The sequence below is a fragment of the Dipteris shenzhenensis genome, chromosome 28 (genome assembly GCF_047967505.1).
Source record: "Dipteris shenzhenensis isolate YYH24624 ecotype China chromosome 28, Dip_SZ_1.0, whole genome shotgun sequence".
NCBI lineage: Eukaryota > Viridiplantae > Streptophyta > Polypodiopsida > Gleicheniales > Dipteridaceae > Dipteris > Dipteris shenzhenensis.
The window spans coordinates 30,585,640-30,600,747 of NC_141623.1; the positions used below are offsets into that span (position 1 = coordinate 30,585,640).

At 41.0% G+C, this 15,108-nt stretch overlaps 1 protein-coding gene across 2 annotated transcripts; it reads right to left on the reverse strand.

Moving 5' to 3' along the window:
- Positions 1-2,232: 2,232 nt before the first annotated feature.
- Positions 2,233-5,377, reverse strand: LOC147883441 (protein MICROTUBULE BINDING PROTEIN 2C-like). 2 transcript variants are annotated; one of them, XM_087399962.1, is made up of 5 exons: positions 4,987-5,377; positions 4,620-4,706; positions 3,669-4,067; positions 3,280-3,486; positions 2,233-3,095 (listed from the first exon to the last, which is right to left on the reverse strand). In XM_087399962.1, exons 1-5 carry the CDS (start codon positions 5,248-5,250, stop codon positions 2,838-2,840), a joined length of 1,215 nt encoding a protein of 404 aa, XP_087256088.1. In that variant the 5' UTR covers positions 5,251-5,377; the 3' UTR covers positions 2,233-2,837. The 2 variants fall into 2 exon arrangements, with proteins under 2 accessions (XP_087256088.1, XP_087256089.1); XM_087399963.1 differs by lacking the exon at positions 4,620-4,706.
- Between the last annotated feature and the right edge of the window lie 9,731 nt (positions 5,378-15,108).

A 15,108-nucleotide genomic window follows, 5' to 3' on the forward strand; every position in this document is an offset into this window, starting at 1 on the left:
ACTGGGGACTCATACCAGGTAGGGTCGATCATGACATGTGGCATCACAACTTGTAGTGGAGAAGGAGATTGAGTGAAAGATACAACTTGATTCACCGAAGGCCCCGCATTAATGTTTAGGTTCCCCATGGGATCTGTAGGTAGGGGGGCACAATAAGACCCAAGGATCCTTGTGGGATATGCAAAACATGTGTAAGGGCTTGTGGCAAGGGTGGACCTTGACTTGATGTAGCACCAAATGGCGCACTTCCCCTCCTCCCTAAATATTTCGCTCTACCCATTTAGTGCTAGTAGCGATGGCTTGATTCCAAGACACCATCACCTCATTGTTCAAGGCATTATGGATTGTATAATCCAAGTCACATGTGGAATAATGAAACCCGGATTTGTCAGAGAGAGGTAGTGCAACTTGCCCATAAAAAATACAAAAGTGTCAACAAAATAGAAAAAAGGGCCACGTGATTTAAAATCCAAAATAAAACCATTTAGTTAATAGAAGAGAACAAAAGGATATGTCTTTCTAAATTCCAAAATAAAACCATGTAATTACCAATATACTAGAGCAATCGGGCATTTATCTTTTCCGACCTAGAGTTTCTACCTATGAAACTTATTCATGGACCGACATTGTGAACTATTCTTCAATCATAATGTTATCCCAATTTTATGAATGATTTTATGTAAAACAAGTGGTCGCAACTAAAAATGACATTGGTGCCTTTGTGTTACGCATATCTAGCGCACAAAGCCCTTCTTGAAATTCTACTGATTATTCACAAAAATTTCAACCTTCTATGCTTCAAATGCTAGCACTCACACGCAACTTTGAAGTTGTGCCAAGTAGCCCTATTGGCCTTATGTGTCAAACTATTGTACCCGTTCCCCCCTTTGAAGTTGTGTAGACCCACCATGGCTTTGACCATTGCTTATGCCCACAAGGTTGCACACACTCTCTACAAAGCTTTATCAAGCTACCACTCTTTCCAACTTAATCTTGGCATGCTTTTGCATGGTAATAGAAGATAAGCAACTATGTTATATACTTATGATACTTATCATTTTTGCTACAATACGTTATACCATTGTCTATGATACAATGAGAGAACATTTTTTGTCACCATAAATTCAAAGCAAAGCATAGTTTCAATGCCCAATTTTCTTTCAAATAGCATAGCTAAATTCTCTCTAGCTACAACATTAAAAGTTATAATGACATATGCATGATAAACTATATCCATGTTGCCTTGTGAATCTCTTTGACCTCCTTTAAAAAAGATGGTGCTAGACATTCCCACCAACTTTAGTTTATCATTGTTGTCCTCAAACTACGTGGACACCTACTTTAGGCACTACATGCAATCGAGAATAGTTATATGATGATAGAATCTGGCAAGGATTGAGGTCCTAATCATATGTATAAAAATTAAGATAAGAAGCATGGAACTAGCTCAAAAAACAAGGGTTGCAATTCTTACCCTTTGATGAAACAATTGGATCCTATAATGCGTTCATTATTGACCTTGAGAAATGTTGTTGACATGAATGTAGGTGTCATTTTATATGGTTTGAAATTTCATTTTCTCTATCACATGACTTAATTTCATCAATGAGTAGATACACTTGGACTTGAGTTCCTAATTAAATAGATACACTTGGATAGGGATAATGGCTAGGCAATCCTTATGAAGCCTACATACCCAACTAATTAATTAGGTGCTGACCATAGTTACTTGTTGGATGCATGGAGGTAAGGTGCTACTATTGAGTGTCAATGTAGTTTTTTCCAATGTTTGCGATTAGTTTTCATCTGTGTGGTTGTATAATGATTGCATCCATATTGTTCAGTAACTAGATCAATAGAATGTATCTCTTGTCAAAATAGTAGTTACTATTTGTTAGTCGTGCTCTGGTAGTCTAAGTCTAAACCTTGTAAGGCTCCAACATAGGCGAGAGCTAGTTTGCCCACTCTAAGTTAGCCCAATTCTATAATTTGGCCTTTTTGGGGTCACCACCCAAGGAATATATGCTGACTGTCTATGCGAGAAAAAAAAAGAGCTAGTCCTTAATTGATAATGGGAATAGGCAAAAGTCTAGTAAATACCATGCTTCCCTTTTACTTTTCTCATTCATCAATTTTTCTTTTTATGTATCCACAAGCTAGGTTCTTATTATTGTCTTGTAGGATTGAAATCTCCATTTTTTTAAATATGTGTACTCTTTGTAATTTCAATCTTTATATACGTTGGACAATGTTGCAAAGCAACTTAACTTTGTCGTTGTGTGAATTTTGTGTCCAAAAAACCAAAGAATATGTAATTTCTGCACAGCCAAAACAGCACGTTTTTCTAAGCTAGCCTCTCACTGCACTATGGCAGTCAAGGTACACTCTCTCTCAGACATTGGAGACAAATGTGCTTCTGTACATCCTTCTGGGGGTTCAAGCTCAACTGTCAATCGATCTGTACATGTCAAGCTACAATACTTCACTGCTTATTTGTGACAAACACTCATAAAACTTAAGCTTCATCAGTCATGAACTCTGCTCTACCGACGCCTATTATCAGTGTCAAATCCATAGGTTTGTGTAACTCCGGCCTGAAATTTTATCACATATCTCCACTCTTCCTGCATGGAATCCTAGACCCGGCAGGAATAGCAACATCCCAGAACACCCATTTGCTACCATTCAGACTCCAAATGCATCAACACACTCGGAGGCATTTGATTGCGTGTTGTTTAGAACGCATTTGCTTGCTTGCCTCCCGTGAGCAATGTTCCTGGCCGCAGTTTAGGTGTATTAATGACTAGTCGTCGAGGAACTGGAACCTTGAGACGCATCTAGCACAGAGCAAATCTTGGCGATTGCTGCACTCCCTGCTGCGAATCGCTTGTAGTAACATTAGTAGGCAATTCAGCACGCATCAAAAATCCTTGCAGCTGTGCTCTTAGCTCTGCAACCAGTGACAGTAGCTCTTCACTTGGATTCTCCCTAGCTGCAATTAAGGATGCTAAGTATTTTCGCCTGGTCAACTCCATCTGTTCACCTTCCCACTGGTGCATTCGAGATGAAGTTACCTGATCCACTGTTCTCATGGCCTGTATGACAGTTTTCAGAGATACGCAATTAGAAGAGACGTTTCTGGGTTCCAAAATTGTGGTGCACGAAATTATATGCTTCAACAGGATGAAGAGAGTGCAACAAAAAGAGTTTTGCGATCTGAACAAAGGTATCGTGAGATGCCATTATTTCAGGCGGGGTTTTGCTAGAACAAATGCTCACCGGTTCACTTCTATCCGGACTCTGAGGTTCATTAAATTCTTCATCATCGTCAAGACTTGACGAAATGCTCTGCATCTGGAGAAAAAATGCCGCCACCTGGCATCGCAAGTCATTCAACTCCTCCTTTACTTCAGCCAACTTAAAGTTTGATGCTTCCGCTGCGGCCTCAGACTTTTGAAGAAGAGCATGCAGGTCTACAATTTCATGCTGCAGCAGCCGAAGTAAATAAAACCAACACTTTAGGGCATCATCAGAAGTAGTTTCAGAGGCAAAAGCAGCTCCTCAAGTCTATGGAAGAATTGAGGGAAAACATTGTGTGAGATCGTCGTGTTCAAATATGGTTATTCTATCCGAACAATCAAATCTATGTGAAATTAAGGATTTCAGACCTGCTTTTGTGATACTTCATCTTGGCCTTTTTGAATCGCCTGCTCTTTCTCCCAAATCTGTTTTTGAAGCTCCTCCACGTTCGTTTGCAGGCGAAGGAGGTCAATTTGTTGGGTGTTGTTTTCTGCTGCTTGTAATTGGTCGTCTTTCTCTTGCAGCTTTTGCTCCAACTGTTCTATCTGACTTTGTAGTTGTAGAAATTCAGCCTTGTTGACAACAGTTTGATCTATGTGATGGTCTGTGGGGAATGAAAGCATTGGAATCTCATCTGAATATATTTCTCGGTTGTCCTGAACGACATTCTCAGCATTGTCCCAGAACAGACCATCTTTAAGCTCTCCTTTTTTACCACGGACAAGTTGGCCTCGACCCTTTTTCCCCTTTGAAGGATGCTCAACTGCCTGGGGAGTTAACCCATCATCGTGTGTTAAAGCCAGATATGGGATGCACCCACTACAGCAAAGAGCACGTAACCATAGGTTCCAGACTAAAGCGGCTAAAGCATCAGCACCCATGCATAATATCGCCAAAAACAGAAGCTGTATCGATCGCAACTCAATCAAGCCTCCATAACTACTGCGTAGCAGCAGTGAGAGCAAATAATAGAACCCGGCGGCAAAATTCAGGAAAACCATGTTAAGGACAGAGTTGCAAGAGCGGAAAGCAGAAGCATTGATGCAAAAATGCAGGCTGCAAGGAAAGGAAGGGTCACAAATTAACTCGAGACGAAAGAGATCGGTAAATTTAGGATCCTGCTTTTAAGGCGAGCACATTAACATACGGAAAGGACCCATGTACACACGGTAACAAAAGGTCCAATCGTCATGAAGAATTCAGACAAGAATGAAGGATCATCCTCTTAGAGAAGATATAAGCAACATGATGGAATCTATCTCATAACTAGTCTAAATCCTAAGGCATTGCAATCCGAGGGGGTTAAAGGAATCACGGACCTTCTTGAGTGGCCAGGTATCACGAGAGGGCGAGCGGGTGTAGATCAGAGATGCATGCCGGGGAAACGATTTGCTACTGTGCTGGTCCTGCAACCACAAAAAGGCGGCCAGTTTTGAGCTGGTGAAAACAGAGAAGAGAACAAAGCAGCTGATGAGCGGCGGAAGAGACGAGCTCACAGTGGAGCTGGGGGAGGGGGACTAGAGAGCAATACAATGGAAGGGATCTCAGAAAGCCGCAATTTGTGGGTGTAAAATGGAGCATATGATAGAGGGAAAGCAGAAGGGGTATATTTTATGGGTTGCACGATAATGCTGTGGGGAAATGAGCAAATGTGGAAGAAGAAGCAATGGGATGATTTGGGCATACCATGAAAGTTTCAACGAGGGGGATCATCTCGACTAGATTGTGATAGAGCACCTTGTCGACGCTGCCATCATTGGCGATGATGGGAAGCAGCGAGGAGAGCGAAGTGGGAGATGTGGTGGGGGTTGCCTGCCCCGCAGCATCACTCCAACTGCCCCCCCCTCTTCTGTCTTTCCAAGGCTCGGTGCAGGAGAATAAGGGCTCTCGATCAGCTTCCCAGCTGCTTTTGGCAAAGTGCTGCCTTGCCGCAGCTTGGCCAACCTCCATGCCCAGCGGCAAGCAAATCAGGTGCGGGAGGCGAATGGAGGAATTAATGGAAGGGAATGAATGAGGAAGTTGCAATTTTGGAGGAGGGAGGAGATGGTTGTGGGCAGTATTATGAGCTATGTATAAATTGAGAGAGAGAGAGAGAGAGAGAGGGGGGGGGGAGGGAGGGAGGCAGGCTAAGGGAGGTGGTTATGGGCGGAATTCACTTACAAACACAGGCGCACACACACACAAAAACAATGCTCACACATATACACAAGACGCATGCAGATGCACACGGAAGAGGAGTAAGCTGCTGAGCAACGAGTTATTTGAGCCCATTACGAGAGAGAGAGAGAGAGAGGATCCGAAGCTGGCGATGTGATCTGGCGAGGAGGGAAAATGATGCTTGTGGGTGAATTATCGCTCTTAGCTAAGACTAACGAACGCATACGCACAAAAACACACACACACACACATAGTATTTGAGCCAATTACGAGAGAGAGAGAGATAGAGAGGAGGAGGAGGGCACCAACGTTGGCAATGTGATCTTGCAAACATAGGTGAATTCTCTCTCTCTCTCTCTCTCTCACAAAATTGGCAATGTGATCTGGCAAACAAGGAACGAGGAAAATGGTGCTAATGGGTGAATTCTCTCTCTCTCTCTCTCACAAACCCATACATAAACACTGAAGCAAAAGCCAGTAAGAAAATTCATCGCACGAGGAGGCAAAAAACACACCCCCCCCAAAACGCAAACACACAGAAAGAAACACTCACGAGGCAAATGCGAGTAAAATTTGTCTCAAAAGAGGGCAAGAAACAGAAACCAAAACACAAAACACAAACACTAATGAGAGGGAGGAAGGCTTGGGTTGTGCAAGAATGGCTTGTGTGGAGGAGGGAGAAGGTCCAAGGTTCTGTTTACTGTGTATGAGTGAGTGTGTGTGTGTGTATGTATGTTATCTGTCACGACGCTTCACGAACTATCTGGCCGCCTCACCTTCAGCCTGCAGCTAAGGACAATGCACGATTCCCTCCTTTGTCTTCCTTGATTTCATCGCCCCTTCCTTTCTTTTGCAGTTCCCATGGATGCTGATCCTTGCTCCTCATCGCTTTCCTTTTCACTCTTCCTCCCTAGTCAGTTGATTCTGCTCCCCCCGGCCACCGCCTGTTCCCGCCGGCGATGCCTTCAAGCCGGAGGCCCCGAGGACGACGCAAGACCCAAGCAAGGAATTAGCGAGCCGGCCATCGACGCCCTTTCGTATCCCCCCCGTTCCTCCTCCGGCCCTTGTTTGCTTTCATTCCGTTTCTGAACAATTCGACCTCCCCACCTTTGTGATTTTCCCAAGCCATCGTATCTACCTAGCGGCTCGCACGTCGTTGCCCTTGCGTCTGTGGTAGTCAAGCCTCGCGACCTCACGAGCACTTCGCATTCTGCTCACGTCGTTGCCGTGTTGCCAGCAGATTCATTCAGGCCTGGTCAACAACTCCGGCAATCGTGGGCGATGTCTTGACTCTTGATCGTGCCCTCCCTTCACCCGATTTGCGTCTGCCCACAACTCGAACTTGGTTTTCTTGGCTGCAGTTGGAGCAAATCCATACCTTTACCCGTAATAATGCTTCTCTTCTTCGTATGTCCGCAATCGCCCACTCCTATGTATAGAATGCCAACAACTCCGTCAGTCGTGGGCGATGTCTTGACTCGTGATCGCCCTCCCTTCACCCGATTTGCCTCTCGCGAGGACACCAACTGGATGGGCTGCAGAACTTCTTCTTCTCGGTTGGAGTTTGGACCTCGTGCGAGCAAAGCCATTCCTTTACCCATAATGCAATCTCCCACTCCTATATAAACAATGAGACTTCATGCAACTCTCACTCCATGAGTTACCTTTACTCTTTAGTATATACTAGAGTCTCGCACTCGCAAGAGTCCCTCTCTACTTTGTAAGAGGCATTCCACTTGGGCTCCCTAGGGCTCTCCCATCACCACTAGCAACACAATTTCAAGGCTCCATGGTGTCGTTAGCCCTCCTAAGCATCTAGTTTTCCACCTCTGCAAAGCTCGCCCAACAACTTCATTTGAGGGTCTCCTAGGAGAGCAATGCACTTCCAAAACAAGTTGATTGGCCCAAGCCTTTGTTTCATACGTACAATTGGTCAAACCAGCCCATAAAAGCTCTATCAGTGTCGTATTACTGCTCTCGAATCTAGGAAGTCTTAAAGGGACTTCTTTTTGCTATGCTACGTTTTAGCATCCATCACCAGAAATTTGGCTTTGGGAGCAACATTAGGAGGCTATTCTAGCTTGAAAGAGAAATCAATAAAGAGGGGAGGGGATAGATATGCCAAGTGAGACCAAGAAGGCGTAAGGAAATGATTTCAATCTAAAGACTACACATTAATAAGATAATTCAAGGGCCCTTCTTCTTTCAATGGTCATGCCTACTATCTCTCATTACTTGAAACTATTACAAAGCCAGGGAGTAAACTATCCCATCGCTTACATGCAAAGGCATGTCTTCGAACCCATTGCAATTGATCATCTATTCTCAAGCCACATAATGAAAATGTTTACAACCTGGTAGTAGATAAATTTTTCAAGCCAATGTCGTTCCCGATCATGAAAAATAACAAAATGAAACTTGATGCGAACTTAATGAAATGAATTACAGTTGGACTTAGTGAACAAAGAAGGGCCTATAAGTTATATAATCCAAGCAGTAAGAAAACTATAATCTCAACAGAGATGGGGGCTACTACGAGAGGAAAGGATCCCCCTCCAAAGCTAGCTCCAACTATATCTTTGAACTAACACATAAGGTGACACCTCTCTCCATCATGCATGAATTCTCTATGGGTACATTGTTCGATCATCATGAGACGGATGCTTGAAAGCCAACCTTTGATTCGGACGATGCACGGGTCACTTCCATCCATTTCTCACCTCTGCTCAGCGCTAACAACACTCCTTCCAAGAGGATTGCAATCGAATCACCCTCTCCCAGTCTCCAAATACTGGGAGTGGATCTTCCCAAAAGGCAACAAAGCTCGCCCAACAACTTCATTTGAGGGTCTCCTAGGAGAGCAATTCAGTTCCCAAACAAGTTGATTGGCCCAAGCCTTTGTTTCATACATAAAATTGGTCAAACCAACCCGTAAAATCTCTATAAGTGTCGTATTACTACTCTTGAATCTAGGAAGTCTTAAGAAACTTCTTTTTGCTATGCTAGCTTTCAGCATCCATCGCAAGATATTTGGCTTTGGGAGCAACATTAGGAGGCTAACCTAGCTTGAAAGAGAAATAAATAAAGAGGGGAGGGATAGATAGGCCAAGTGAGACCAAGAAGGCAGGAGGAAGTGATTTCAATCTAAAGACTACACATGAATAAGATCAACTTCAAGGGCCCTTCTTCTTTTAATGGTCATGACTACTATCTCTCATTACTTGAAACTATTGCAAAGCCTGGAACACACTATTCAAGATTTTTGGACTTGTGTAAAGTCCAATTTGAGAAATGGACTAAAAAGCAGTCCAAAATTTTTGAATATATTAGTAATGTTGTTTTTTGAACTAGATTTGACAACTCAAAACAAAGATTTGGTGATTAAGTACTAAGAACATCAATGCATAACCAAATCTCTTACAAAGGTAGTCTACATTAACATCTTCATAACTTCTTATGAATTAAGCTACTATCACCTAAGAACATCAATAGATGACCAATTCTCTTAGAAAGGTGGTGTAAATAAACACCTTTATGTATAAGTGGTGTGCACACACCTTTATGACTATTTCTTTTAGAAAGGTGGTGTACATAAACCCCTTAGAAAGGTAGTGTACATAAATCCTTTTATGTGTAAGTGGTGCACATATACACCTCACTTGGTATTAAAAAACACCCTTAACTATAAAAATACATTGACATAAAGTTTAAAATACACCATTAAGAATAAAATGGACCTCATAAACAATCTTTATACACAATAATGAGAGTAAAGAAATAAAAAAAGTAGTTAACTTTTTATAAGATATTCGCTTTACATAGAAGTTCAAAACTTGTGAAGTTCAAAACTTATGATTACAATGCCATTAGCCATCATGTTCCTCAGTACCAATGTCCTCAATGCAAGGCCCTTGACTACCAGGGTCCTGACTAATAGGCTACTCTAGGACTGGAGTCTCAGTAGAAAGGTCCTGGCTAGTATCGTCCTGCCTAGTAGTTTGCTCTTAAGTTCCAAGCGCCTGACTACTAGTAGGCTGCTCTAGAGTCTCATGACCAAGTTCTTGGTGAGTAGGGTCTTGGCTACTAGGTTCCTGACTAGTAGGCTGCTCTAGAGTCTGTAAGGTCATGGTTGAAGAACCATCTATGCTCCTGGTAACTCCTCCTGGTCATGCTTTGCCTTGTCCATACCTTCTTTGGGCAAGGCTTACTTGCTTGATCAACTTGCATGTCCTTCACCCAAGATCAAGGGTGCCTTCCTCACTTTTAATTTCAAGGGAAGTGCTTCCACCTCTTTAGCCTTACCTTTTCCTACGACGTACTGTACTACTACTTCTTGCTACCGCGGGCCTTCTCGTATGATGAGTGGAACCTCCTTGACTCTAGTTGACAATTGATCACCCTTATTCTTTGTGTGGATTTCTTCTCGATGTAAGTCATCGGATGCAGAGCTTTCATCCTCATCATCACCTGAGCTAGAATCATCACCCTTAGACTCACTACCCTCGTCTTCGACATCTTCCTCACCACCCTCTTCTTTGACATTTTAGAAGGTAGTGCAACTGTAATATGTGTCAAAGAACTCAATTTGATGGGGGGTATCAATGACATTTACATTTCTACCTTGGCGTAGCAATTTCTCAACAGCAAAACCCATTCGATACAATGCTACTTCCCACCCATCATTCAGTAAATTCTTTGTCATCTCTAGTATCACATCAAGATCCATCCGCTTTCTGTAATCCACCATTACTGCATCAAGATTAACCTTAAAGTCCTCAAAGTAATGAAGCTCGAGAGACCTTAAAGGAATTTTGATTAGATTGCCACCACCCCTGGATAAGAAGCACATCAAGAAAGGTTGCAAGACTTGAATGACAGTGCCTTCAAAGACAGTCATATGATTGCGTAGGACTATACCATGGTATACTTTTGAAAGTAAATACCCAAATACAGATGTCAAACTTGCATACAAGGCATCCCTTTGTGATTTTGTCATGAACAGGACTAACGTTGATCTTTTCTTATCCGCCATAGGACCTTCTATGATAAACTGCACAAGTTCAACTATTCGTGACACTGCAAGGTCTTGCAATTCATCTATGAAAAATACACATGGCTTCTCCCAAGCATGACTGCTCATTGTTATGAAATGCTCTATATCAATGCCATTGATGTGTGCAAAATTTGTATCATTCTCTGATAGCAAGATATCATAGGAGAAGTTGAATGGAGAACCATCATCTAAACCACTGATTGCTCTACCTTGGGCAGTGGACTACGAGGCCTTTTTCTTGATGTCCATATATTCTGTCTCAACAACCTTTGGCATTTTAGCTCTTAGATCCTTTGTTGGTGTGGCATCTACATCCATTGAAGCCAACCTCTTTCTAGACCATGTCTTATCAAGGAGTTGACTTAGGCTAAGTGCTTTCTTCTTATCCACATCAATGGACTTGCCAGCTAACTCATCATCAGATTTCAATAAAAACAATAGTACCGAGAGAGCAGCCTCACTTTGAATCATTCGGGTGACCACTTCATCCAAGTTGCTATGCTTGCTCTTCTTTCCAAAGAAGCAGTCACCGCTTAGGATCTTCTTGCATACTTCTTCTGCTATTGCATCTAGACCAAACCTTAATGCTCTCCACCAAACAATAGACATCGGTTTCATTATTTATTTCCTCTAAGTTGCAGTGTCCTCTAGTGCCTCAAAGGATATCTTTCCTGTTTCATATGCTTGGCAAACACATCCACCATGCTCTGAAACACTGAGTCCTTGCAGAAGACAATGCAAGTAACATCCCTGTATCTTGCAACGGCGGTGTTCAAATCCTTTGCCTCAACCTTATTACTTGGTACGCCTTGCGTATTGCTTACAACACCTTTCAAGCATCTATAGAACTAAGTCCTCTTTTCCATGTACTCAGATGTAGGTCTCCTGCCCTTCATTGTTTATGGCTTTCCACAGCCCACTTATAACTCCCTTGCCTTTATCAGGATCTCAGAAAGAGAAGAGCTTTTTTTCAACCTAAATGGAGTAGAATTCAGCCTTTTGCATTCTAGAATGTACTTTGAGTCATCATTAAATATGCATACATGACAAATGACCCATTGAAACTTTTCCATCCACTCAATCTGTGGCAAGTTTTCTTTTCTTCCCTCATTAAGGGCGATCTTGCAAGCTTCACAAAAGTGTTGCCCATCAATGGGCTCAAACCTACATCTTTTTAAGAATCTATTATTTGCCAGCGTGTATCTCTTCTCGATGTCAATCCCATATCCACTTTGCTACAAATCCTCTCCACGAACAAAGTCACTCCTAAAGTTCTCAAAAGCATCAAGAAGTCCACGCGCTTTTAAAATGTGACATCATGCAATGTAGGATCATCTTCTTGAAGTCTTTTATATGCCATAGGACAGAGACTGATATTAGTGACAATTGGAGTTCTTATTTTCCTTGTATCTTTATACAATTTGCGTGCAAATGTCTTATCTAGCTTTCTTTGATTTGTGAACAACGAAGCTGGATCAATAAGCATTATGGCCACGCTGAATTGTGAAAATCCCCAAATGTACCCCTCATCCTCTGGAGGATGTAAGTCAGCCACACTTATAGAAAATTCTACGAGACTTGTATCTTTTTCTTGTGGATCCTCTTGATCATCACTGTCGAATTTTTTGCCTGGTTTTAAATAACTTGCACTTGAAGGATCTGCACGTGGAGTAGGACTTATTTTGGCTCTCTTTCTGGGAATAGTTGTGGAGCTTGAATCTGCTCCATGATCACTCCTTGTTCCTATAGTTGCAACAGTCGATGGTGTAGGTGCAGTTGGAGATATTGTAGTTATACTACCGCAGATATTGTAGTTACTCTTGCCGGAGATACCATAGTTATAGCCATAGATATTGGTGGTCCAACTTGAGGGCTACATGTCATAGATGGTGTACTTACTACTGCTAAAGGTACACCACCACCACTTGGAATTGCATCCCACATTTTCTTCAATGATTCCAAGGTCCTAAGTAATTCTTGGGATCCCTCAATTAAATCTGGTAAGGGCTTCAAGAAGTGCTTGTGCGTAACTCGTAACTTGGAGACCACATCGTCATTCTTCCATTTGCACACAACTTCTATCAAATTGGTTTCTTTAATGTTGATAGTTGAGACCATGCCACCATTTCTTACTATCTCTAGAGAATATTTCACGCTTGACACATTCTCGGCAGTGATTACTAAAAAATACTTTGATTTGCGCTCCATAAAATACCAAGCATGTTCAAGATATTTGAAAGACACCTTGGAACCAAAACTCGAAGCCATAGTTTTTTGCAAAGCAATCAAAAACAAAAAATGAGAATTACAATGATTTTCAAAACTCAAAATATTAACAAAATTACTTATTAAATATTTAAAAATTAATTAAAATTTCAAAAGTTAAAATATATTTTTATATCTCTAGATACTATTTTTTATCTAATATTTTTTTACATAAATAATTTAATTCAAAATATTTTATAAACATAGATAAAAGAATTTAATTTAATTTTTTTAAATTTTATTTGATTTTTTAAAATTTTATTTTATTTATTTATTTATTTATAAGGTAAAGAGCTTTCTAACCTATCAATTTTTTTGATTTCTTTTTAAAAAAATTCTATCTCTTCCAACCTTTTTTGTGAGCAACACCTTCAAAATCTTCTTTGCTTTTAGCTTTTTAAAGTATTCAAGATTTCTCAAAAACCTTTCCTAATTAAAAAAAAATCTCTTAACCTATTGCATACGCAACAACTCCAATTTTTGGGCTTTTTCAAATTCTAACCTAACTTTAAAAAATTATCTTAACCTTGGCTTTTTCAAATTCCAACCTATGTGAGCAATGACTTCAAAAAGCTTGCTTTGCTTTTTGCTTTTTATAAGATTTCTCAATAAACTCTCCTAACCTATTGCATATGCAACAACTCCAATCCTTTGCACTTTTTCAAATTTTACAACAAAAAAGTCCACTAAGCTATTGCATATGCAACAAATTAGAAAAGCTTTTTTGTTTTGGATTTCAAAAACACTTTATTAATATTCATATTTCCCTATTTTGTACCATGCATCATGCATGAGTGTTGAAAAACATTGTGCACTCAATTTGCTTTTAGACTATTTGCCCATCTCCAATGGATATGATACTTTGCATAAGCTTTAAACTATGTTAGTGTAGGGCCTCTGTAAATTGTTATACCCAAATGATATCATTTAGTGTATGGTTTGAAATGCATATTTCTCGTTTCTTAGCATGCATCATGCAAGAGTGTTGAGAAATATACATCCATGTGCTTCTTAGCCTGTGTACTTGTTTTTTGTGGGTATGAAACTTTGTACAAACCTTAAACTTACTTACTTTAAGGCTTGTGCAAAGTATCAAACCCATCAAATATCTTTGGCATGATTTAGAATGCAGATTTTACTTATTTTTTACTATATGAAATTACCCTAAACCCTAAACCCTAATCCCTACATCCTAAACCCTAAACTCTAAAACCCTTGCACCTAGACCCTAAATTGTTGACCCTAGATTCTACATTCTAAATTCTTTACCTTAGATGCTAAACCCTACATCCTAAACCCTAAACCCTAAAGCCTTGCACCTAGACCCTAAATCGTTAAACCTAGATTCTACATTCTAAACTCTTTACCTTAGACGCTAAGCCCTAAACTCTAAACCCTAAACCCTAAATTATAAACTATAAACCATAGATCTTTATTTCTAGATTCTAAACTCTTAACCTTAGATACAAAGCTATAAACCCTAAGCCCTAAACCCTAGACCCTAAACCCCAGATCCTAGACCCTAGACCCTAGACCCTAGATCCTAAATCCTATAGCCTAGATCCTAAACCCTAGAACCTATATCTTAAACCTTAAGCCATAATCTTTAGACCTTAGACTCTAGATTATAAACCCTAGTTGAACCCTAAAATGCAAGCAATAATTTACAATTTTGGGCTATTTGTGCAATAGGTTTGGGGGGTTTGGGGTGCACCCCCAACTTGTTGCATGTGCAACAGGTGGGTACAAGCCTAACTTTTTGCACAAATCATCAAAATTTGGTGATTTGTGCAATAGGTTGGGGGGTGCACCCCCCAACCTGTTGCATGTGCAATAGCTTGTGTGTACCCCCAACTTGTTACACATGTAACATGTTGTACCCCTAAGCTATTCCACAAATCACTAAATTTTGATGATTTGTGTAACAGGTAAGGGTTGTACCCCCAAATTGTTGTACATGTAAAGGTTGGTGGGTGCAACCCCAACTTATTGCACAAATCACCAAAATTTGGTGATTTGTGAAATAGGTTGGGGTTGGACACACCAACTCTTGCACATGCAGCACATTCTGTGTACCCCCAAGAAACAGGTTGGGTTTGCACCCACCAACCTATTGCACATGCAATAAGTTGTGTGTACCCCCAACCTGTTGCACATAGGTTATGTGTACCCCCAACCTGTTGCACATAGGTTGTGTGTACCCCCAACCTATTGCATGTCATGCAATAGGTTGTTGGGTGCAACCCCAACCCATTGCACAAATCACCAAATTTTGGTGATTTGTGCAACAGGTTAAGACTTGTCTTGTGTTGCAATTGACTGAAACATCCTCA